The 26,692-nt window shown below is 40.6% G+C and overlaps 1 protein-coding gene across 1 annotated transcript; it reads right to left on the reverse strand.

Annotated features, from left to right (window-relative positions):
• Window positions 1-5,037: 5,037 nt before the first annotated feature.
• On the reverse strand, window positions 5,038-25,134 carry NDUFA9 (NADH:ubiquinone oxidoreductase subunit A9). The gene is made up of 11 exons (XM_056340403.1): window positions 24,996-25,134; window positions 20,778-20,948; window positions 19,864-19,961; window positions 19,581-19,672; window positions 16,526-16,667; window positions 15,289-15,391; window positions 14,476-14,543; window positions 14,251-14,327; window positions 9,962-10,057; window positions 7,888-7,954; window positions 5,038-5,317 (listed from the first exon to the last, which is right to left on the reverse strand). Exons 1-11 carry the CDS (start codon window positions 25,051-25,053, stop codon window positions 5,147-5,149), a joined length of 1,143 nt encoding a protein of 380 aa, XP_056196378.1. The 5' UTR covers window positions 25,054-25,134; the 3' UTR covers window positions 5,038-5,146.
• Window positions 25,135-26,692: the final 1,558 nt, after the last annotated feature.

The following is a 26,692-nucleotide window of genomic DNA, read 5'->3' on the forward strand; positions in this document are numbered from 1 at the left end:
GAAGCTCAACATGACCCAGCAATGTGCATTTGCAGCTCAGAAAGCCAGCTGTATCCTGGGATGCACCAAAAGAAGCATGGCAAGCAGGTTGAGGGACGTGGTCCTCCTCCTCTACTCTGTGAGGCCCCACCTGGAGTGCTGCATTCGGCTCTCGGGCCCCCAACATAAGGACATGGACCTGTTGAAATGAGTCCAGAGGAGGGTCACGAAGACGATCAGAGAGCTGGAGCACGTCTCCTATGAAGACAGGCTGAGAAAGCTGGGGTTGTTCAGCCTGGAGAAGGTTCCAAGGAGACATTGTAACAGCCTTCCAGTACCTAAAGTGGGCCTACAAAAAAGCTGAAGGACGACTGTGTCGTGGTTTCAGCTGGGATAGAATTAATTTTCTTCTTAGTAGCTGGTACAATGCTGCATTTTGGGTTTAGCGTGAGAATAACACACTGATGGTTTTAATTGTTGCTAAGTAATATTCACATTAAGGACTCTTCAATTTCTTAGGCCCTACCAGCAAGAAGGCTGCAGGGGCACAAAAAATTGGGAGAGGGCACAGCCAGGACAGCTGACCCGAACTAGCCAAAGGGGTGTTCCATACCACTGAGCGTCATGTGAGTATAAAAATCAGGGGGAGATGGCCAGGGCCTGCCCATTGCTGCTCTGGGACTGGCTGGGCGTCTCTCAGCAGGTGGGGAGCAGTTGTATTGTGCATCACTTGGGTTTTGGTTTTTTTTCCCTTTCAGATTTTATTCCTCTCTCCCTCCTCCTCATTACTATTGCTGTTATTATTTATTGTAATTATATTTTATTTTAATTATTAAATTGTTCTTATCTTAACCCATGAGTTTCATCTTTTTGTCAAATCTCCTTCCCATCCCTTGGGGAGGGAAGGGGGCGGTAAGCGAGCAGCTGCATAGTACTTAGTTGCCAGCTGGGGTTGAACCACACAGACTTTTTACAAGGGTATGTAGCAACAGGACAGGGGGTAACAGCTTTAAACCAAAAGAAGGTAGATTTATATTAGAAATAAGGAAGAAATTCTTCAATATGAAAGTGGTGAGGCACTGGAACAGTGCCGAGAGAAGCTGTGGGTGCCCCATCCCTGGAAGTGTTCAAGGCCAGGTTGGATGGGGCTTGGAGCAACCTGGTCTAGTGGAAGGTGTCCCTGCCCATCGCAGTGGGGTTGGAATGACAGGACCTTTAAGGTCCCTTCCAACCTAAACCATTCTGTGATTCTACGACATTTTCAGCATAAATATGCACATAATTAGCAGTAAGTCCAAACCAGAGTCCTAACTGTTTATGATACATAGTCTTTGAAGAAACATAAGGTCCAAATCCTTCTGTTCACCCTCAGATGCAGGCACTGCTCCCACCCACACAGGGTGCTCCTAAAACAAAAGTATCTTCCAGTCCTACTTGCAGGGGGATCTGGAAAAGCAAAGTTAGTTAAGATTTTGCTTTTGCTACCTCCTTCTCCTTCCTCCATACCTACCTCCTTTCATACTGAAAAATTACACTAGCAGTTACCTTCCCAACAATGGATGAAGGCTATCAGTATTTCCCACACAAACTCAAAATATAGAGAGGTGCCCTAAATTATATGAAGATGACCATTACCATTAGAACAATCTCTCACAATATTCTCCTGCTCCTTACAATTCTCTTCACATCAGCCAAGATACACTGGTGCCCCAAGGCAGCATATGAACCAAATTAACTACATTGAGCAGAAACGTCACTTTTTCCTTTCAGGCTACCTGAGCGCCAAAAGTGAGAAGTCATGTTTTAGTGACACCTACACACCGTTTCCTTTTTTCTTCTCAGTCCCAGGGAAATGCATATATTTTTCATTAGACTGTCCAAGGTTGGGTGAGGCGTGTATACATACATGTACATGCATTATACACATATACGCATATCTAACACAATTGCCAGTGTGATTGCCTTCACCAACTCTTCAGCCCTTACTGGTCCTTAACAATCTGACTCCTAAGTGCACACACACACACATCCATGCAAATAATTAATCTAGTCCATAAACAGGTGCTGCCAAGTGTCTACTTTCTCACAAGACCCTCTACAGCAGGCTGAAGGTGGGCTACAGGTTAGATTATTAGACTATGTGCTGGGAAAGGACCAAAGCAGGTTCCCTTTCAGCCAGAGACGGTGCCGGTGCCGTGTATTATCACGCCACTGTACCTAAATCTGTCGATGCAGTTTTGGGCCTGACCTGAAAATCCCTTTCCGGACAGCTTCTGGCTGCGTGCAGGCAAAGAACTGAGATAAGAAATAGCAAAGCTTGAGCAGGAGACAGGCTGCAAAATGCAGACGCACCCAGAGCGCTCAAACACCATTGCCACGTTCTGCTCTGCCAGTGACCTCTTGTGGGGAGGGTGGAAAACAACAGCCCCCTCTTTCCAAACCGCTTGGAGCAACACCCCAGGCAAAGGTGTTAAGCACCGGCCTCAAGTCCACACATTTCAAGGACCTTCAGTACTTTGCAAATTGCAGATCGGCTGAAAAACAATTTTAAGCTGAGAAAACAGGCGTAGGAAAAGAAGGAAGATCCTCTCATTGATAAATAAGTAGTGATAAAAATCACTGATGGAACTGAATTATAGTAATTTTGTACTACAAAGTAAGTGACTTTTTTACTTTTTTTAAATTTTTTATTTCTTTTACATTCAAAACCCCTAAAGAAATTGGTTTTGGAAGGATAAATATTAAGAAATCACACTGTAGTTTCTACAAGGTAGGAAGCCGAAGTGTTATGTAAGGCAAAGTATTGTGGAAAATGAAACTTGCACCAGCTGAGCACTAATGTGATATTCTGCTTTACCAGTATCCTTACCTGATGCGAAGCTGGCTGCTTAAAGCAAACTTTCATGGGTGTTCATCACCTACATGTTCTCTGTCTAACGGTTGTATGAATTAGTAAGATCTTGTAGGAGCAATCTGTGGTACAACTGAAGCCACTGGAAAAGCTGTGCTTTGAATGGGAAAAAAAACCCAAACACCAAAAGTAAAAATCACTGCATTATGGTAAGCATTCCCAGAATTGGCATTACCTTTGACAGTTCTTTCTGTCTCAGTTTGCCATCTGAAAATGGAAATTGCTTTTTAGCCACGCAGGACTATCATGATAATTGTGTATCTCTTTGTGCACTCTATATGCACTTATGAAGCAGTTCAGAACTAATACTGTTTTCACAGCAGGATGTGAATAACACGCAATAAATCGAGATTAGGGCCACACATATTAAATGAGCACTAATGAGGCTACTTATTTACAGTTAGGGTCTTACGGAAAAAAAGCTTGCAGTCAGAAAAATAATAAAAATTAAGGATCTAATTATTAACAATATGCACTTCACTTTCAGTTTATCCTAATTTTTCAATGTTTGAATTGGTAATTAGTTTAGAACAACTGAACTTACGTTACCAAAATAAACAATCCCTGAGAGCCAAATTGAATACCTAGTAGGCAGAATAAAAAAAATCCGTATTACAAAAGCCCACCTCTTCTTCCTAACAGAGTAAACATTAGGAGCAGTAGGTTTTATTGGAAGTGGAAAATGTGGAAGATGTTGAAAATTAAGACTTTATAGAATCATAAAATGGTTTGGGTTGGAAGGGATCTTAAAGATCATCCAGTTCCAAACCCCCTGCCCAGGGCAGGGACATCATCTTCCACTAGACCAGGTTGCTTAAAGACCCATCCAACCTGGTCTTTGCCCAGGAGTTTCCCAGTAGTTTGGCAAGAATACAGAAATAGTGAGATTCTGATCTTTGGTTCCAGCAATCAGTGTGATTTAATCATGTCTTCCATGTTTTCCCTAACCTTGACCTTGTTCTTTCGATCTGTCTATTCTCTCTTTCCTACTCTCCTTTTTTATCACCTATTCCATCCCATTCTCCACTTCAGATGTCCCCTCCATTAGGCTTCTACCATTGATACCCATTTGCCCAGTTCCAGTTCCTTCCCTCCAGTTTCACATCTAACAAAGACAAGCAGTAGGAAGCTTGGAGGTGAGAAAACAAGATGTTCTGTCACTTATTTTATCTCCTCTCAGCCCCAGTTTAAAACCAGTTTCCCCACCAATCTCAACTCATCCTTGTTAACGTGATTTGTCCTACTCCCAGAACTAGAAGCTCACTCCTTGATTCAATATCTTCTTTCACACCTTGAAGCCATCAAAACAGTGTACTGCATATAGGAGATCCCAATCTCAGCTCTCACTTCCGTGCACACTTACTCAGCTCCAACCTGCACCTTTAGCAATGCCCCTGCCAAAATTTAACCAAGAGCCTCCAGCAACTCTTTTTGGATATGGAAACAGAAAGCACAGTTCCTGATCAAATTCAGGCAGGGATCTTTCTTTGATCTGAGAACAACTAAAAATATGTAATCTTGAAGTAAAGCTTATCTCTCTTACAAAAAGAAAGACGATGCCCTAGCACATAAAAGATTTGAGCATCTAAAAAGTAGACTTTCTAATTCAAAAATGGTACAAATGACACATTTCCTCATGTCTAGGAGCCACAGCACACACAATTATCACAAGAGGTCAGACAACATGAAGCAACTTGTTTATGTGTCTAATTGACACTCCTTGACCTTACAAATAGCTTGTGCCATTCTGGTTGGCATATTTTGTAACAGCTGTGCTCAGGGCAGAAAACAAAGCTCAGAAGAGTCAAGAACTTAAAAACAGGTCTTTATGTGACCTTATAATCTGAATAGATGGCAGTACCAGCAGTCCCTATTGGAAAGGACACGTTCTAGGCAACATAGTCCTGAAATGCAACGTCCTACAAATCACTTGACCACTGAGTAAAACTCGTCGCGATATGCTTGCTTTGAGAGCCCAGGGAGAAACTGATTAGTGTTAAGACACATTCCCTCTAGTCCCAAACTTACAAAATATTTTCATGCTTACCAACTAAGCAACAAACTGAATTTGCTTCCATGACCTTTTAAAGAGACAAATTGCTTTTCAATGACGGGCTTCCATAACTGAAAAGACAACACTGCGGAAATACAGTTTACACGATTAATGTATTTTACTCAGTATATACACAGTTCTTCAAACAAATTGGGTCATACAAAGGCAGTTTAAGAAGTGTTACGTAACCACCTTATCAACTGTTACATGGGATATGTCTTAGCTGGTTTTGCTTCCTCCAGCTCAGCATCCAGCCAGCGGTATCTGCGGTGACGGCGCAGAACTTCAATTGCTTTTTGTTCTAGAGGTGTTGGTTGAATACCCAGGTCTTCCAAACCAGGAAGGTCAGGAAACTTCATGTCTGTTGTGTGAAACTTTAAAAAGAAGGGGTGGGGGGAAGAAAACAAAAAAAAAAACCAAACAAACAAAAAGAGGGAATTCACTTGATAGAATGAACAGCATTACGCCCATCATTCACATAGAAAAAAGGTGACCTCATATATAAGTACAGAGTACTTTTTTTAGTTTTATGGATGTATGCTAATTAGTTTCCATAGTACTAGAAACATTTTAATGTATCTCAAAATAATTTTTAACAAAATGGCAGCTCTCAGGACAGTCTACTACAATTTCAAGGCTGCTGATGTAAGACTGTTTCCCCTGATAAAGAACCCCACAATACAATACACTGCTGCACCTTGTAGATCTGAAGACCTATCCAAACATAAATGTGGACTCAGCCAACTGTGTGTCAGTCCCAGTTCCTTGGCTGATTTTGGCAGCGTTTTCCCCTGGGAGGAGAAAAACATTCGACTTGGCCCTACAGAACTATGGCGTCATTACACAAGGTATTGCGTACCCAGTGTACTTTGACAGGAGATTCAGATGGTTTGCATTTGGCAAAAAAGCCCTTCAGGCTTCAGATTTACATTCAGGAATAAACAGCAGTGAAACGTGCAGAAAAGTGTCTTCATTTTCTCTCCATCAGGTATACATTACAGGAAGATTACTGCATTGCAACCATAAAATTAGGCCAAACAAAGGGCATATTGAACGGCAATTACATACATTCTGCTTTGTCAAGAAAACTATGTTGAATTGTCACCTTTGGTAGGTTATTTGTCGCTGATCATGGTCTAGAACAGGGTCCTGTACAGGGCAAATATTTAATTCTACTACCATATTTGCAACACATATGACCTGTATCTTAGAAAACGGGGATTTCTCTTATGCTATTATTGCTTGAAAGGTTTTTAATTCAATTGGATCTAATTTTATGTAGATTACTTAAGGATGAAAAGCTGGGAAGAGGAACAATCAGACACACAAGTGACATGGAGAAACTGCCCTCTTGCACTACTCATGCTATAGCTGAATTGCAGTAGTTTTAGTGATTTGGTGCAGGCTTATTTTATGAAATGTTACTCTATAAACGACAAAGGTGGCTAGAAGTTAGGTTTTCAGGAGATGGGACCTGGGTCAATACAGCCAATACAACTACAATGCCAACCCTCTCCAGTATGGGGTACAAGTCAGTTGTTTGGGGAAAATAAAAAAAAAAAAAAAAAAAGTCTTGCACTGGACCATAAATAAGGTTACCTCCTTCATTACACATACCGTCCACAGTTTTTCACAATTATTTCCAAACAGAATAAGAAAAGTTTATTTCACAGATGGAGAAATGTAAACATAGAAATTAATTGCTTGCAGCTATTCAGTAAGCTGCTCTAAGTATACAACCCAGGTCTCCCAGATTCATGGTAGTACCCTAGCTCAAATTAATTCTGGAACAATCAGGTCAAAATAGGCTATAGAGACAGCATCATAACAAAAGTCATTGGAACTCCAACTCTGCAAAATAGCTGGGAGAGTACCTACAACCCTCAGAGAACAGCAAGCTCAGAGACTGTCAGAGTACATGACTATCTTTGCTAACCTACACATACGCCAACAGTTTTGCTACTAATACTTGCTAAATCCTACTTTTTCCTCGCTTGCAGTTGGGGTTTTTTGCAAAGTATTTCTCCACTCCCACTTAGACATTCTGAGAAGTTAGGAATAAACATGAAGTTGCAACCTGTACATAAAAAATGCACTCTAATGTCAAGCGAGATTTTGGGCTGTATCCAGTGCTGCCAGTTCAACTTGAGTTGTTAAAAACACCATTATCTGGGTGTTATAAGTGACTTTAATGCATCTAGAGGTACATAAAATTCACTAGTTACCTAAAAGAGGGGAGAACACACACACCCCTCTCTTAGCTGCACACTGCACATCCAATCTCTACTTTGGCTGTCATTTTCAATAGCATGTTTTGGGGGTGGGGGGGAGGGACACAAGAGAAGCAAGCATGAGACTTGACCACTTTTAACACTTCACGAAGGTTGGGCCCTTTCCCCACCTCATCATGTTACTTCTTGTTATGTAACCCTCTCACCAATTGTTTCAACCACTTTCTTAAATGTATTCAGAGCAATATGTTAACTATTCTTCCTTCACCAAGGCTAGTGGAAAGACTACATCATTAAGATGCCTTTTAAAAAACCCACTTCTGTTAGCGTCTCTCTCTTACTAGTTTTTGTAAGACTACATCAGATGAATCTTGGAACTGCTTTGACAGTGTATCCCCTTGGCACCGTAACAGGTCTGGACAAATCAGAGTGAGACTGCACAACAACAGCTGCAGCAATTGTATGGCAGGAACCATCACCATATTCGAGGAAGGTTATATACAAACACCTTAAAAAAATTAAAATTTTGTACTATGCAAATAGTCTGAAAGCGATTCTTTATAATCAAATTCTAGCCATTGAACTGACTGAAATACTACACCACATGATGCACACACATTTCGGTGCTCCTTTAATGCAAAACTACAAGTGCAAGTTACAAATAGACAATGAAACATTTCCCAAGAAGAATTTGTGGATTATCCTACACTTACCCGGTCCACTTTGTCTCGTGTTAACCATGGCTCAAATGGATTAATCTCAAAGAATCTTGCAACTAAACTGTAATCAGAAAGAGTATTGCAAAAATATAGTTGTTATTCAGATGCACAGAAGAACACAAGAACTGGTATAAATATTTCACACTGACAGTGTGAGAGAGCTGGTACTGTAGCCGTTCTTGCATGCTATGAATTCATTAAAGCAGTGAACATGTCAGCCAGCAAGTTCTTAGCTGTGTTTCTGGTAACTTTAACTGTTGGCTACTGAATTATTCGATCTCCTATTCTTTTACTTTGGAAGAGAATGGAGGAGCAGATATCTAGGAGTAAAAATGAGCATTAGTGGGTGAGGAAAGTAAACCTCCACATCCAGTTCCCCACACACCAGAGGGTTCAGTCTTGCCCCTGCCTCTCCTCCAAGCTCTGTTCCCTAGTAGTGTAGGCAGTAGTCCAATTAGTCATGAAGTTTGATTCAGTGCCTCCATGAGAAAACACGCTTGCTGACAACTAAATGAGTTAACAGCCGTACAAACAAGACGATGGAATCTGGAGCAATCTGCATCTATAAAAAGGATGAGGATTAGTATATTTGCAGTTTTCAGAAATTAAGTTTCCCTTGAAGGAAAGAAAATCTGTCAAAGAAAAGAAAATAACACTACAGCTCTTGCTCAGTGTCTTGGAACCAACAGTATGCAAGGTAGAATCTCTTACTGAAGCGCTCACCTGCAGATTAGGGTGTTACTAAGTTGCTGCACATACACAGAACGAGGCTTAATCACCTTTTAGATGCATTCTTGTCTCAAAAATATGGAATATCACTTACTTTAGCCCATAAAAAAAGAAGCATAACATGGACTGCAGCAAATGCGAATAAAACTAATAAGCACCCACACAGCTACTTTTTCAAAAAGCTTCTCTGTGTCAGCTGAGCCATGTTAACCTCATGCCTCTACAGCCAATTAAGAAACACACACAACCGTTTAAAATGTTCTAGCATTATTCATCATCAGTTACACGAATCCAGTGTTCGAGTTCTATTACTAGCAGACTGGTAGGAGGATTCTAGTATCAGTGACTTTTTTCACTTATTAGTTTGCATTATACTAAAACTGAGGAGAACCAGCACCCCAAATATTAACACATCTCAACTATGCTAAGGGCAACTTCTGAAACAGCATTTACTGTTTGAGACAGTTCTTCAAAAGGATTTGATTATGCCTGAAGGACTGGGCCCAGGCTCAGATTTATACTGCACTTTTTCATGCACTATTCCTCAGTAGCTGCAATTCAGCAAGTCACCTTCTATCCCCAGTACACCTTGAGGCCAGAACACAGAGCTGCAGAAGCAGCTCAGGGCATGCAAACAGAGCCCTTGCAGTCCATCCACTGCAGTCAACTGGTGTGATGCTACACCTTTCCCTTCTTATCTCCCAATTTATTAGCATCTTCTAAAGACGTTACTGCCCTTATATCTCAGGCAAAGAAATGCTTGCTCATAACTGCACTGCTCAAATTCCCAGGTCAAGATCTCAACACAAACTTACCTCCAACACTGGCTGAGATCAATACAAAGGACTTAAATAGAAAGTCAATCAACACCCATACCCACCCTTACCCCAACTCTGCTTCCAGGGTGGCAGCGCTCACTAGACTGGAAGCACAGCTGACAGTAGCAATACCTTAAGCTGCTGCAGAAAAATCTGTCAGCACCTACAGTCCACAACATACACACAGATTTACCCTGTAGTACTGTATAAAAGTTCATTTAGTTTGCTACTGAATGTCTCTACTTAGGACCTTCTGCTACTTCTTGACTCAGCAAAGCCATTCAGTGACTCTAGTAAGTTTATTAGAAGTACACTTTTCATACACTAGCTCATCAAATGCTGGCCTGTGCCTGAGCAGAAGACTCAAAGCCATTTAACGACTACCTAGGGAAAGCCACTTTCTACAGTCCCAGCATGTTAAATAACAACTGATAATATTAAATAACCAGTGCCACAGTTATTTATGCTTCTGTGCCACCTGGTGGATCCCAAGATCCTACTGAAGGAAGGGTCCCACTTACTGGTAGAGAGGACGTGGAAGTGGATAGGGAAGAAAGGTTCGAAAGCAAACTGCATAGATGTATTCTACCATGTCATGCAGGAGGTATCGGTTAGGTCTGAAAGAAAAAACAATAAACATTCTAGGTAAGTTAGGTATACTTAAATATTTGCAGCAAGAACAAAAAATTTAAAACCCTCCACCCTGAAGCCTACCAAGGGCCTGTTTTGTTCACTCTAAATGATTTACCAGATTTGTCGTTTTCCTCACAAGAGGGGGAACTAATTTTGGCTCTCCAGATTCTGTACTGTTCAAAATAAAGAGGGATTAAGTTAGAAAAACATATCATCTGACATCAGCAATGGTAACAGTGTAAGTCACAAACTGCTGAATTGTTTTATCACTGCATTGGGTGCCAGTGCCCAGGTGCTGGCAGGGGTGGCTGCAGGCGCAGCCTGTGTGGAGAGGTCAGGACTGCCCTGTGCCAGGCACAGACAGCTCCAACAGACCCACCGCAAGGCACAGCTGAGCCCCTCAAACAAGGTGGTGGTGCCACTGGTAAAACACTCTTAAAGAGGGGCAAAAATGTCACACAGGCACAGAGGACTGAGGAAAAAAGCCCAGGCACTCGAGCAGAGATTCCTGTGGCTCATGGAGAGCCCATAGTGGAGCTGATTTATCCTGAAGGACTGCAGCCCACGGAAGGGCCCATGCCGGAGCTGGGCAAAAGCGTGAAGAGAAAGGAGAGGCAGAAATGAACTGTTATGGACTGCCTCCATAACCCACTGCTCCCCATCTCCCTGCGCTGCTCAGCTGAACCTGAAGGACTGAAACTGAGCTTGGGAAAACGGTAAAGGAGAGAGAGTGTTGCTTTATTCGTCTTTATTTCACACTATTCAAATCTATTTTAATTGACAGTAAATTAAATTAATTTTTCCCAAGTCAAGTCTTTTTGGCCTATGACAGTAACTGGTAGGCAATCTCCCTGCCTTTATCTCAACCCATAAGCATTTCATACTGTTTTCTTCTGCTGCCCTGTTGAGGAGGGAGAGTGAGCAGCTGGGTGAGTGTCTGGCTGCTGGCCAAGGCTAACCCACCACAACCACACTGAACGAAGCATGTTCCATGTACTTTTAAAGCACACCTTTAATGTGCTTCCTCCATGCCAACTCAAATTCTGAATACAAGGTTTCCATCACCAAGACAGGACTGAATTTGTACAAGCCCAATTGGCAGTGCGTAACAGAAGGAAGCCAGAAGGCAAATGGTAAAATTAAGAAAGGCTTGTTAACAAAAGTTATCCCATCTTTGGTAGCAAATAGATGCAAGGAAATTGATTCACTTGCCTTTGCTCAACTAAAAGCATACTGTTCTCTTCAAAAGCAAGTGAAAGAAACCGAGGTAAATTCCCCCAGAAGAACGCATTCCCCCTCTCAAGATGGAGGGAAGGAAGCAGTCCATCTCCTGCACACCTGCAATAGTTTAAGAGAAACCTACACCACTGGGAGTTCCCATTCCTTTCTTGTTCAGACTTTGCCTTCGCATTTTAATATTCTAACTTCATAGGAGACACTGAATTACTGTTGGAATCTAAATCCCCACAAAAATGAAACCATGCTAGAGTAAGACAGTTCTGCATACTTAAACATCACACAGTCCAAAAATTCAGGTGTATGATACAAAGAACACGAATTTCAGTTTGATAAACCCAAGATCTCAAAGATGTCAAGGTCTGAGGTTGCACACATGAAAATCAAGCCTTCAACTGACGTGTTCTTTTGAAAGAACAGCAATGCTAACAACCACAAACAAAATTTGTTGACAAATGCTGGAAAAAAGACACAGCCCCACATTACTACTACTTTAGTTTGTAAAAGCGAATTGGGGCAAAACATTTTAATGGAATTCAACACCTGACACTCCATATCAACTTCATCCAGGTGGCTGGATTATAGAACCTGAGATCAATCTGCATTTATGAAGTTACACTAAAGAACTATCATCAAAAACAGAATAGTGAGTTTTCTTCTGTTGCTAGAATTTACAAGAGAAACACAGCAGAAAGTGGTAATGTCAAATTTACTTACTCAATGAGGGGAAAAAAAAAACCCCAAACAACCAAATCTTAGTTTTCATTACTTATTAATTATTAAAGGGGAGGGGACACACAACACACTATATTTTTTGCCCTTACACTTTAACATCCTCATGCCTATCTAAAGGTAGTATAAGTCAATTTCACTTTTATCCTGATCTGTAAGGATCATGTAAGGATAGGGTTAACAACTTCAAAATGTGAAAACAAAAATAAATACTGTTTGTTCCTTTATAAATTACCAAACGTTAATACAATTTCACCAACAGAATCACACTGAAGTGTCACTACATTAGTCACAACGCTAGTAAACAGCAAGCTCTAGAGCATTAGCATTCAAGACAGATTTAACAAGTGGATGAAGCAAAACCAATGCCATGGGGGAAAGAGGGGCACAGGTAAAAAACCATACGAGATCTTCCATCATTCAGAAACAGCAATGACACTGTCATAGTTAAAACTCTATCCCACCATTTAGTTGGAAGGAGAAAAGAAGAAAGAAAGAAAAAAAACCACAACAACCCAAACCCACAGAAATAGAATGCTCTTTTACAGAATTACTATTTTAAACTTAAACTGGTAACTCTAAAAAAATAAAGAAGTGTCTCATACAGCTTCAGTCAAGGGTTATGCTGCAGAGTTCCTTTGGTCTTCCAACACTGATTTGGATCTTCAGTTTAAACCATCATTTATCCAAAGTCTTTTCAGTCATTGTTATGTGCCTGAAAGTGTGTTCCTTGCAGTGACAGCCTGGCATCCTTGCTTGAATTCCTGTCTCTGAAACCTGGGCACTGAACTCCTGACCTTCTGTAAATTGCCAAAAAATGAGACTTTCAAACTGTAAGAACACATTCAAAGTTTAGCCAATTGCCTTTCCATTTGGCTGCAAATAGTGTTCTGTTAAGTGTGTAATTCTCAGTTTCTCCTGCAATTAGGGCAGTTGCTGCTGCTGAGACAGTGACAAACCTAAAACCAGGCACCTCTCCTTCCTTTTTCAGCAAGCAGCTTTGGATACATGTTGACCCATTTTCAAGTTTTGTCCCCATGAGATAAAATAGTCACTCAAATGGTTAATTTTGTCACATTTTGGTTTTTGCATTAGTTGTGTCCATCTGACACCTATATAACCTATTCTCTCATTAAAAAAAAAAAAAAACCAACCTGGGTTTGAATGGCTGTCTAGCATTTGTTTACACTTGCTCTTTAGTGTGACACTTTGTATCATCCCAGTGATTTGAAAGCAACCTGAAGTTACTTAATAACCTTATTGTTGCTGTTAGCAGTCTTTTCAGACCATTGTTAGCTTCTTATTTTGATAGGTTTTGAGCAGAAATCCCTCAGTATGGTCGAAAAGCAGTTGAAGACCTGCTTGCTGCCTTTTCCAGAACACCAGCATACAGCACAACCTAGCCTAGCTGCCTGGAGTAACATCCTCCTCAACAGTTACAGCACTGAAGAAAGTGGCATGACATGAGTAAAACCTCAACCAGCAACGACCGATCTCTGCACTATGGGAATAAAGAGCTGTCACCGCAGCAGCGTCACAAAATGTATGTGGGAAAATCAATGTAATCTCAGATAAGCTTTCTGCAAAATCCTGATAATTATAAACATTTTAATGTATATGGAGGGAAGATAGAAATATGCACATTATAGAAAAAAAGGGACCTGTTCAGCATAATTTGTATCTTGACTTATTAGCCACTATTTTCTCTATCAATGAATCTCGTGTTCCTTTTACCGCATATACTGGGTGAAGACCAGTTCCGGTACTATGTTTCAGTACCAAACCATGGACCCGTTACCTTGGCATTTGCCACATTGTTTCTTCTTAATACTAATGACCTATTCTGACTTGGGGCTTTTGTACACAAATTATTCCAAAAGATCCACTGTCTCTATCCATTCTAATTCCAAGTGGTTTCCACACAGCTTTAGCAGAATTTTCTTCAAATCTGTGTTGTTTAGCATGATTCCCAAGACTGCCTATTTCTTTGTGTGCACAAACATAACATTAAATGCAATGAGGCCCAAACTAGGATTTTCAGAGTACTCACAATAACAGCTTGAGTCATTTTTCCTCCCAAAAAGGAGGTGGAATTTATTGCAGCTCAAACTGTGTGCATGGATGAGAAATTAAATGTACTGTACAGCATGCCAAAAAATGACACCAAGAACAAGTACTTCAGTTAATTAGAATCAGAAAAGTAACCTACCCAGCCAAGGCGTATGTTTTTCCTTTAGCATCAGGATCCTTAATTACATTAATAATTGCTTTTGCTACATCAACCACCTGTGAGAAACAAATTCAGACAATTACTAATAGAAAACAGGAATGCATGCACACTCCCCTTTCAGAAGTGATTTACAGGGGGAAAAGAAAAACACAACACACACACACACAGAGGATTTGGGATTGTCTTGTTTTATTGAAAACTTACATATACTGGTTGCTTCACTGTTTTCTTGCCCAGAGAAATAAGAGGCACACCACCGAACCAGCGCATGTCTGATAAAAAAAACACATACACAATTTGAGAACAAAATCTTTGAATCTTTTCAGTAAGCAAACAACCAATACATTTTGCAGTACACTGAATGTGGATCTCTTCTGAAAACTGACTTAACTAACAAAAAATAACAAACAAAAAAAAAATTGGGAAGAATTACCATCCAATTCCAGTAGCACTGTTTTCAATGCATATTTGGTTTTCTTATTAACAATGATAGGAAGGCTGTATTTACTGTTTACTTAGAGTGGTTCAGAGATATGTCAACTTTGCAAGACAGAAACAGATTCCACCCTATCCTGCCTAGCAATTTTGTTGGCGATACATCAGATTCATTACTGTTGCTTCCGAGCCCAGAGCAACTCAAGTCGATTTTTACATTCAAGCGTTACCAATTTGAAAAACTACCTTCAGGTTAAATTACTTCGAGGGTTAAGATGACCAGACCTTAGCTCAGAACAATCTAAATAAAATAAAATAAATAGTAAACATCCCCCCTTAAAAGAGGAAAAAAAAAGGGAAGAAAAAATCAAACCAAACAGCAAACTAACTAGATTCAGAAACAGTTCAGTCATGAGATGAAAATGTATTGTTTCGTATCATACACCTTCAGCTAACCAAATATTGTAAATTTCTGATAAAAACATACCTCTCTGTTTTTCAAAAGCAAATCACATTTTCTCTCTGTTCTCTATAGTCAAGTATCCAAATCATAGATGGGTTTATTATTTCAAGTGTACATACTGGCATAATGATTGAGAAATCGGTCCTCTCTCCCAAACATCTCCGAGGGCTTCAAAATTATAGCATCTGGAAATTCTTCCCTCACTGCCTTCTCTCCAACAGCCTATCATTCAATTAAAATGAACACATTCATTAGATCCATTCTTGAACAGACCAGAAGAGCATGCCTTTTCAGAAAGTAATGCACCCTGACTACAGCACTGAAAGAAATTACACCATCAGTAGCACAAAATTATTTATATCTGAGCCATTTGATCTTTGAGATGCTATGCTAAGATAAAGGCCTCACAGAATGTCCCAGAAGTCCCATAAACATGTAGATCATTTCTTCTGTTTGAGATACAATAGTCTCACTAGTGAAGGGACACAAATTTAAAGTGACAAGGTTCAAAAAGGAAGAAGCCTAAGCTAAGTACTTCTCTTGCTTATGTCAGACCAGAGCTTGGAAGAAAACAGGTTTACATAACCCATACAGCATTATCAGACCACTCCAAGAACTGCTTAAGTACAATTTGAAATTTCAGTGGCAGTTAGCTACTTTTCACATGGGACTGGCCAATATGGTAAGGCCTAACTATCCTATGGAGCTGTTACACATGGAAAGCTACCAAATTTTAACCCTGGCTTTCAAAAATTTTTATACTAAAGACAAGGCAGAGTACAGTGAACTCAAACAAAACAAAAATAGCTGAAACCTGGGACAATAGCTGCATTAAAAAGAGAAAATCAGCAATAGAAAATTGTAATTCCTAATAAGGAAAAAAATAGGACACCAAACCCAGATTTATTTATTTTTTTACAAGAGCAGGTAACAATCCCACTCCAAATGCCTGAAGTCCCTCTGCACCATTCATTTTGGCATCAACTGCTAACTACTTTGCTAGGTCATTCCAGCCTTATCTGTTAGGCCTGAAATCAGATCCCAAACCATCAAACTAGTTCCTCTTTCTTAATGACAGTAATTTTAGTTGCAAAGATATTCAAGGATAAAAGGAAGGAAGAGTTTTCAGGAATATAAGTTCTATTTCCCTTCATGGCACATGAAGTACTAAGGAGGATTTCTAGCTCCAATAAGCACAGTAACTGAAAAATTCCTCAGCTGCAGAAAACATTCCATAGTAAATTCATACAATGATTTCCTTCAAACAGTTTGGGGGGGAGGAAAATAAAAAATAATAAAAAATACAAAAAGAAAGTAGGCTCTCTGAAAACACATTCAAAAGGATTCCAGACTTACTTTATTCCTGAGGTATTTGGAAGGACTTCTCATGTTAGCATTCAGGTGAGAGATATGAACGAGTGTTTCCACACCAGCTTCCCTAGCTATCTGTGCAATACTTGTAGGAATATTTACAAATTCATCTTCAAAACTGAAGTTTCTAAAACAAGGCGAAAAACAAATTTTACTTTCAGAGCAATCAACAGTGGCTGCCTAACAACCAAACAGCAATTATGTATTACTTGAATATATTTTACAAATCCATCTTGATGGACTTTGTTAAAAACAAAGTTCCCTTTCATGAGGGACTCTTCATATAATAAAAACTAGAGGAAAGTGATGTGCAACAGTAAGCTTCACTTACGGTTTTAGTGCTCTGCTTTTTCATCTGTTAAGATTAAATCAGTATGAAAAAATCCTCTTGCAGACTTGTCTGTGACAAACAGAAAAGTCTTCCCAAGTGAAAACAGATATTATTTTTTTTTAGGTGCTGCATCTTGAAATCTGAACAAAGCTGCCTTTTTACAACACCTGTCCAAAATTTCAGTTGATTTGATGCACTCAATTACACTACAAAGGAGCTCAAAACTTGTGAGCAGCCTAAGTCAGGGCAGATGCTAGGCACTGGTGAAGTGGACAAAAACAGACCAAGGAACAGACAGGTGCTTATGCAAATGGAAAATCTTACATTGACAGAGGAGTCAGAACCATTTCAGAGCAGCTGTAAGGGACCTCAAGGAGAAGCATGCAGAAAGAACAGCTACACTCACTTTAGGGCATTCAAGGGGCCTAAATTAGGGGGTTCAATTGTAATCTGGTTTGGCATCTGATCAAGAACAATACAGAAGCTCTGTCTCCAAGCACAACTGACACTATAGGCTGGCAACAGTCCCAAAATTCTTTCCAACTATCCCAAGACTGCAAGAAAGAATTGGCTTCTCATGTCATTATACTATCCTTATAAGCACCCCGCTCCATCTTTTCCATCTGCTTTGGGCAACAAACATCTTGTCCAAATGTCTCTCTCTCTGTCCTTATCTACTCCCACAGCTCTTCAGATCCCACTGGAGCCTAAAGAAAGCCTTAAAAATAAAAAGTTATTTTTGACCCTTCAACAACTAATCTGATCCTGGGAACCATCACTCCTGTTCTACTCACAAAAATAGATTTTAGAAACACACAAGAACGAACAACATTGCTCCTGTAACTATGGAGTTTTCAAACAACATAGTACACACAGATGAGACTGTACACTAATACTAGGCAAGAAGAAAAGTATGTAATGGCAGGCTTTGCTTTTCTTGACTGATCTCTGCTTCTAATCTTACTTTTTTTTTTTTTGTGCTGAAGTTTTTTGTAGAGTTTGGGATGATTATGATGGTTAGTCTGACCTCATGTTTAACAGACCACAGAATTTCATCTCAGGGTTCCAGCACCACAATTAATACCAACACGTATAAAATACCCAAGAACATTTGTGCAATACAGTGGTAAGTTTTGGAATATACAAGTCTCTAACATGTACAAAGACTGCGCTGCTTTTGAATCTGTTGAAATTGACCAGAGTGACAAGGTTTGGAGGTTTTTAAACTAGAATGAAACCTTTTGTGGTTGTCCTCACACTTCCTTTCAATAACAAAGAAATACTCCCTTACACCAATTTTTACACCAGTCCAGATATTTTAAAGGGGGAAGTACACATGAAATACATATCTGAAAGAGAAACAGAGATTACATTTCCCTTGGGCCACCCGTACAGACTTTCTTTTCTTCCTTCATTCCCACAAAGAAATTTCTTCTAATTTGACAATAAGCATTTAAAATCTTTCATAATTTAGTAAAAGCACAGAACAATCTCATCAGGCTGGTCTATGTATTTTTACCTGAAGAACATACAAAAAGAACCAAAAACCTTGTCAGATGCACAAGATCAAAGCTAATTTAGGTTTGGTAGGCTTTTCCCCAAATAAACTATGTTATAGACTCCAACAGTGGGACAAGGAGCTAAGTGACTAACAGAAAAAGAAAGTACCTCTACAAGTTTGAATGTGAAATCAAAGCATCTCCCAGAAGTTATGCACGATATTTCACTAAACAAAAAACAGCTGAAATTGTATATCTGTTGGCAAGCACCTATTTTAGGAAAAATAATTCTGCAATCTGAGACTAGTAATTTGACTACTAATTCTACAATTTGAACATCAAATGGCTGTTCACAAAAAAAGAGCAACAAAGACATTATGCTTATAAACACAGATGAAACTGATATCTGCATTTGTTTCTGTCTACTATGATAGCAAAGTTATGTACTGTATAAAGGCAAATCACACAACTAATGAGGTTTTGTCTGGCAGTTCTGCACAAGGCTTTAAATAAAGTGGACATAATTGGCATGAAAAAAAAAAAATAAAGAGGCTATGACAGGTATTTTTAACCAAAAAATCAATATGGGATTTTTTTTTTAAATGGATTTCAAAAAGGAACTATTTTTTAAAATTATTACCAAAAAAATGCTTATGTAGCCAATACTGTCTGTGCCAAAATTCTGTCAAGGAATGATGTTATTAATCACAATCTTAGGGACTCTCCATTAGCTACTCCTGTTTATTAATATTCACAAGAGAATAGGAAAAACTTGATCATAGCTTATTCTAGTAGGCTACAATTCATCACTATGCTGAAGTGACAGGACAAAAGCCTTCTGTAATGATGTAAATATGAGCTCACAGAAACGGGTGAGCCTCTGTCAGCTACAGGAAGGCACCCATGAGACATCTGTAAGGTGTGTGAAAGCAGCACATTAAACTCTCTGACAGAACAAAAGCTACACACTAGGAAATCATAGAAAGAATGCACTTTTGAAGACCAGATCATAACCAGGACTCTAGTTAGCCATTTAAAGAAATGGAAGAACTTTTACAAGCAAAATCTCAGTTTTGCCTTTTCATAGAAGCCAAGAATAATGTCAATGTCACTGCATACTGTACACATGCTGTAAAACGTTGCTACAATGTCCAATACCTGGTGTAAATCTATCTATACAGAGAAAATGGGGGGTGGGGAGAAAAATTACCTTGTTTCCCATTCCTTTCCAACAAGATTAATGACCACATTGCTGTGTTCCATGGCTCTTCGGATAGAGTCTTTGTCCTTACAGTCCCACTCCTGTAACCAGAACATCAAATGGGAAAAAGATGAGATAATGTGTAAATAGGCACAATCAAAGAAAGCTCTTTCACACCATTGCCATTTAGAGGCTAAACAATAGCTGAAGTTCTGACTTTGAGAATGATTAACAGACTTCCTTGTATAGCAATGGTATTGTATTTGATCTAAAGCCAAAGCAAAAGACTTACTAAGAAGAGAAGTTGCCCCAGGTCACCCATCGGCCGCAGATACATGAGGTCATACTGATCACAGCGATAGGGTATGATTACTTGAGATCCAATGCGACCTAAGCATTCAAAAAAACAGAAGTTCTGTTTATCTCAGACTACTACATAACTTTAAGTAGCTGAACTTCTGAATGTACAAAACTTCCTTTTTTTCCTGGTATTAAAACACAACAAATACACATAGGATATCTTGAACAGCTATCTGCAAAACTAGAAGTAGAACAGAAATAAGTTTTCGAACCTACATCATTGGAATTCTTAAACAGGGACATACTTGAGTATTTGGGCTTGTAAGACAAAACAGAATCTCTCAAGAAGCTTGTTAACAAACAAGAACAAAAAAACCCAATTAAAATGTGTACTATAAACACAGTACAATACCTAAAAATGTGTCATATCAAGAATATTTGCATTTTTTAAGCTGCATGGAAAGGAGAAGGAAGGGAAAAAACAAAAAAGGAAGAGTTATTTTCTAAAACTTAAATTCCAAAGGGCAATTTTAAAGAATGTAAATCAAATTCCTGCAAAAAATTTAGTAAAATGTTCTAACAAGGCCAAAACCAGAAGAATCAAATATGTGTTGTACCTCTCCTCAGATTTGCATTTTACAGACTGAAAAACAGTATTTGAAGGAGAATGGCTTACTTTAATGATTTTAACAATCTTAAAAACCTTCGAAATTAAAACAGTTTTTACTAATTGTCACATCTTGGCACTCTGGCAGACCAAACACTATGAAAGTATCACAAAAAAAAAATCACTTTTAAGATCCAAAATGCCAGAAGTTTCTAGACTATCCTGCAATCTGAATAAAAACTAGAGTTTCATTAAACGGATATTTTTTTTTTTTAATTAGTACTCCTAGGGAACATTACCTAAACGGTTGACAACATATCGTCCTAGGAAACCTGTAGCCCCAAAGACAGTGGCCACAATGCCACTAACAGAGGATCGTCCACTTCTTCCACGAGGGATCGCTGCATGATGAACTCGGCGGCGCGGCTGCAACACAGATGGTGCTGCAGCTAGCACAGAAATGCCAGGGCCTACAACATAAAACAGGAGAGAGCATGCGATACAAGCTAAAAGTTAGCAGTGTCAAACCACAGTTAATGTTATTCTTCTCATTACAGATCCATTTTCTTTAATCTCCCTCAGCAAAATTTCCCACGTCAAGACCCCTGACAGGCTATTCCAAAGACATCTGTATAGGTCAGAGGACAGCAGGCTTGAGGCAGTGGTTGATAAAAGTCAAAGACCAAACGAAGCCATGAAAGGTTATCGGTTCCTAAACAGTAAGTAAAGCTTAAATGGCTAGCATCTATGTATAAGGTGAAGCACAGAGGTTAGGCAAAGAATACTTGCTAGAGGCAGGTCCCACCTGAGTACATCCACATCCTGCCTCCAGATCTGGGAACTGCGGGAAAAAGACCTCAGAATCACTCTAGATGCAGTTAACCATACTTTTCACCTCAGTCTAAACATAGCAGGCAAATGTTGCAAGAGGCAGCAGTCCTTCAATATCATAGCTCTGGAGTGAAGGGAAATGAAGAGATGCTAAGAGCCAGATTCATGATGTATTACTGCCTCAAAGCTGTTCCTTTTCTTAAGGAGATACAGAAACTTGAAAGCCATGGAAATAGGACATCACTAGGATATTGACATAAACTGACAAGGCAGCTCCAGCTGGGAGTCTGGAAAGAAGAAACGTATGTCCTCTCCAACCAAGTCAGCCAAACTCAAGAAATAAATCCCTTGTAAGACATTTTTGAAATTAGAAGTGTTTAGTGTTACTACATGTCAATGCTCATAAGAAGAAAGGAACAGATGAAATATAGAGTACATAAACGCACTACAGGCATCTGACTGTGGACAAAAGCAGACCGTAAAAGCTGTCATTGGAAAACTAATTTGAGCATGTAACAGAAATCCAGTAACTGACCTTCCAACTTTTAGAAAGTCATGGCCATAAGCATTTTCTGGGTAAGAATCTTCCCCATATAAATCTAAGTAGCAAGAATCATAATGAAAACAAGATTAGTGTTTGATATCAGAATGATGGACGCATTAAGAAAGAACAAAAAAAAAAATCCCACTTGTACACTGAAGGAGTACATTTTATCCTGACACTGTTAGGTATTGCCAGTTACACAGTGGCACTGATGTTGTAGCCAACAAGAATATCAAAAGGACAGGGTATGTTTCAACATAAATTACATTTTGTTAGATCAGCTGATAGAATTCAAACCAGAAAATCCAGCAAGATTTCAGTGCCTGAAGGAGGTGTTTCTCTACCCAAAAGTTTGCCTATCCCTCCTCTCTCCATACCCCACAAAGTGGAGTAATAAACAATACCATATCTCCAATTTTGTCCTGAAAGGTAGTTTGACACTTAACTAAATAAAACAATCACACATATACACTTGTACTTATCAAATTAATATGCTGTGCCTAGAAACTATACTCCAATTGGCTGATAGAAACAGGACAAAGTAAGATACTACCTACACAAACTTCAAGCAGGTATTTAAGTGCCTAAAAAGCAGCTCTGCTACAAAACAGGTCCAAGCTCAGGAACAGTTAAATTGGGCATGGTATCTGTCTTAAAAGTGGCAGATATGCAGGGCCTCTCCATTACTGAAGTAGAGACCTTGAAACTAATTATAAGAAAGAAGGAAAATACACTCCACGATAAGCACCCTTAAAAAAAACCACAAAACACCAAAACCACACAATACACACACAACAAACCCCAACCAAACAAAAACACACACAAAAAAATGACATCATTTGTCAAAGATCTGCTGGAGTTTAACAGAAGTACACACTCCTGTGGCATTCAATTAATGTCTAAAAACCTGACATGCAGTTATAGAAGTGACACAGTATGTTCATATTAAACTTCATAATACCTCAAACAAATTTAAGGAACACGGCAACTCATCACTGCCATATTCACCACTTATTTTTATGTTCTGCTTTTTCTATCATCCAGTTAATTTCCCATTGCTCTCTAAAATCTTTGTGTACACTTCTGTGGAATTACAGTGAAGCTGAAGACAGTCATTTCAATGGATTTCCAATACAGCACACCTTAAAACACATTACTATGCCACCCTTACAATGTTGGCTGACACAGACTACACAAACACACAGCCCATACCCTAGGTTTCTACATCCAAAACTCTTGAAGAGGGGTGTTGCCTTTTTCTTTATTCTTTTAAATTACAAAAGAACAAACTTGTAAATTAAATCAGTAGTGTATACTGAATATTCTGTACAGAATAAAGCCTGTAGCTATGTAATGGGTACCAGGAGAGTGGAGATTAACCAAGCTCAGTACAATTGCAAGTGTAAAGGGTAAATCGAGAGAGACAGTTGGATGATCTTGGTACCTTCATTCTTGCAGTGCTCTAATAACTAGGGTTTCGTTATTTATTTTTTAGGTAGGCAGACTCACAGAAAAATGACTGGGTTCTTTCTAACCAGTAGGATTTCTTCTAGTGTGCAAAAAAGCTACATGATATGCTGAGATGACGAAAGAGAAAGCTTGATGACACATGTTCCTCAGTATTTTATTTTTTTATACATACACTTCCCTTTCTAAAGGTTTGTAAAAAAAAAATTACATAATATTTGTATTTACAGAATTAACACTATCTTTGCTACTTTTAGGAAGGAATACATTTCAGCCCTTACAATATAAAACCTAAAAGCAACAAGATTTCAGCCCACTGTGAGCATCACTTGAAAAAAGTATTACTAAACAGATCAGCCCATATAAGAAATGCAAAAAATTAATCTGAAAAAGAAATTATACATGTTTTTCAGCTACTTTGTGCCTTTTTTGCTGTTATTTCTAAAAATATTACTGATGACAGGCTCTTCATGATGCTATCACTGTCACACTAAGAATAACATCCTATTACTGTCTTGTATTCTCTCACCTTGTGCATGGTTGCCTGCCTTTACACTATAAGGTCTTTAGTGCTGTACATCTTTTCTTGTTCTGTAACTGTACCAGATCTGTCACAAATTATCAATTACTACTATATCTTAATAAAAAAAAAAAAAGTTTATAAGACTCAAAGAAAGCAGGCTAGACATCCTCACACTGATTCAGAACCAGTAAAGGACCTTACACACAGTGTGGAGACCAATCAAAATGCAACATTCAGTAAATCAGGACAACATAATTTAATAGACCCATCCAGCTTTCACAGCTCATGTTAGTATCTCCAGGCTGAAGCAGCACTACTTAAAGCTCTGTGCTCCTGTGTAACACAGACTTGCACAGAGATTCCTTCCCAGAACAGCAGAATTTCATCTTCTTCACTAACCAGAATGGATTTGTCACTGGAAGTTTACTTTTACAATCCATATTTAAAGTGATTTACGAACACTGGTTTGAATTGAACCTCAAATACCCACTGTAAACTAGATGTGGCCTTTTTCTTGACAAGACACATTGCTCCAATCTAAAGTATGTTAAATTCCTTCATCATTTTTTTCAACCAACAAAATCTGTTGCCATCTCCCAGTTTACTCAACAGTGGAGCACGCACTAAATCAACTTAACTAAAACCCAGTTCTGTTTTGGTGGCAAAGGCCCAAATACAAGCTTTAAATATGATTTTGGTGCTTAAGCATGCTTATAGACCATGACCAGAACGTCACGGTCACTTAAGAAAGAGCAAAAGGTATCCAAACTTTTAGCTACATTTCATCCGCTGACATTCTGACAGTCCCTGCCACACAGCCTACTGTACTGCCACACCGGCAGCCGGAGCCAATCCCACGTAGCCCTTTCGGTTACAAGCCCCAGCTCCCCTAAAGAGAAGGAAGGCAGAAAGCGACCGTTTCTGCCGCAAACAGTTCTTTCCGCCCGCTGCTCTTCGGCCGGCGCCCTGCGGGCTCCCTCACCCCGTTCTACCCCGAGGGTGCCGCGGTGAGAGCAGGGAGGCCCCCGGGCAGGCAGCTGCCATAGCGCCGTGCAGGTTCAGGCGGAGAGCGCAAGGCCAGCCTGGCTCCCCGGGCCCCCGCGGGGAGACGCGGCATCGCGGCACCTGCCCCTCGGCGGCCGTGACACTCACCTGCCCTTGGCGACAGGAGGCCGCGGGCAGCCCGTGAGCAGCGAGCCACAGCCGCCATCTTGCTTCACCCAGCAGCCCCCGCGGCGGACGGCACGCGGGCAGGGCCAAACCTCCGCCCCGCTGCGCGCGCAAGCGCCCCGCCGGGCGGGAGGGGGCGGGGGGGCGGGGCAGTGCGGCTGCGCAGCCCCGCGGCGGGTAGCGGGGGCGCTGAGGGGAGGCGGCGCGGGGCGGTGGCGGTTCGCCGCTGGAGTGGGGCCGGTGCGCTACCGGGCTTCCTTCGGGCCCCGCCGAGCCCCGCTCCCGGGCCCTGACCGCAGCCGCGGGCAGCCGTAGTCCCTCGCGGCGGAGCAGCCGCCGGGCTGGAGCCGGCCCGGGCCGTGGGGCCGGGTTGCCGGGCCGTGCGCGCCGGGGCCAGGCTGCGGTGGCCGGGCTGGGCCCGCTGGCGAAGGCGCCTCGAGTTCGTAGGCTCACAGGTCTAGAGGGTAGGAGGGAAGTTCAGAAGCCCCCAGGAAGGGGGTTCCAGAGCGAGAATGACCCCCAACGCTTGCAGGTGCATCTGAAAGCCCCAGGCTTAAATACTTAACTAAACTAAGGCAACTGCTGTCCTCCTTGCTCCAGCATCTAAGTGCTTATCTGGTGGTAAATGAGCAAAGTCCAACAATGAAATGACAGTAACTTCGGCTGCTACTGAGCTGGACTGATCAAAAACACATTTAGTAACTTAGGCCTTGAATTACCTGGCCTCATTAAATCAGCCTTACATGGAGATTAAACAATTCTATGATTACAGTTGTGCAACCGCTCTGAAATTCATAACTCCTGCTGTCATCGTAGGTCTTCCATGTTTCACTGAGACTTTTTCCCCTAAGCAAGTGCTGCTGTGAATGTTACATCGCGATCGCACACAGGGCACTCTAAATCTGCCACTTGCACTATTATAGCCTCGGTTTTCCCATGGGTTCCCATTGCTTTTTGGTCTGCGTTGAATACAAATGGCCATTCTTTTGTAACCTGGCTTACGCCACTGTAGTTAGTGCTCATATTCACCAGAAAGTTTTTAAAACATAAGTGCAGGGAAAGGCAGAACAGTCGGGGAATATTTCTGGCAATTTGGACAGATTCCAAAATACTCAAGTTTTAACTTCTGATGCAAATCCAAATGGTAGTTCTGCCAGAGCTGTGGCATAGCAGGTGATTTGGGGTTTGGGGCAAAAATCTGGGTATTCTATGGACTCTGGCCATCCAGTTCTCAGCCACAAGGGCTTTTTTTCTTTGATGTGTAAGTCAGATGCACGCTGAACTAAACGTGCTCAACCATTTTTGCTGGTAGCCAGGAACCACAACAGCAAGCTTCCTCTACCTCCCACCCCCAAACAACCTACCCACCGCCGCTCGCTCTGTCTTACAGTTTCACCACAGCTTTTCTGAGTGGCCCAGCCTGCCTCAATGACTTAAGGAAATCCAGTTTGTGCCGTTATGCTTAGATACAGTACAAATGCAATGGGTGCTCGTGGAAAGCGGTGCGAACTCACCAAGCAGAACTGGGTACCTAGCCTCATTTCAGAAATGGCACACAGCTACATGAAAGTGTCTCCCCAGTTCCTGCATCTCACATGCCCATCTTGTTCTTGATCCAAGTCAGAGCCTCTTGCTGTGGGGATTTGACCCTTAACTGTTCTGTACAGTGACACAAATGT

Source organism: Falco biarmicus, chromosome 5, assembly GCF_023638135.1.
Source record: "Falco biarmicus isolate bFalBia1 chromosome 5, bFalBia1.pri, whole genome shotgun sequence".
Taxonomy (NCBI): domain Eukaryota; kingdom Metazoa; phylum Chordata; class Aves; order Falconiformes; family Falconidae; genus Falco; species Falco biarmicus.

Excerpts from the sequence above, each read along its gene's own strand:
- NDUFA9 (XM_056340403.1), bottom strand. The coding sequence starts at position 25,053 with ATGGCGGCTGTGGCTCGCTGCTCACGGGCTGCCCGCGGCCTCCTGTCG. Across the intron at positions 14,328-14,475 it reads CAGTGAAGCAACCAGTATAT|GTGGTTGATGTAGCAAAAGC; the intron begins GTAAGTTTTCAA and ends TGTTTCTCACAG. Across the intron at positions 5,318-7,887 it reads CACGAGACAAAGTGGACCGG|TTTCACACAACAGACATGAA; the intron begins GTAAGTGTAGGA and ends TTCTTTTTAAAG.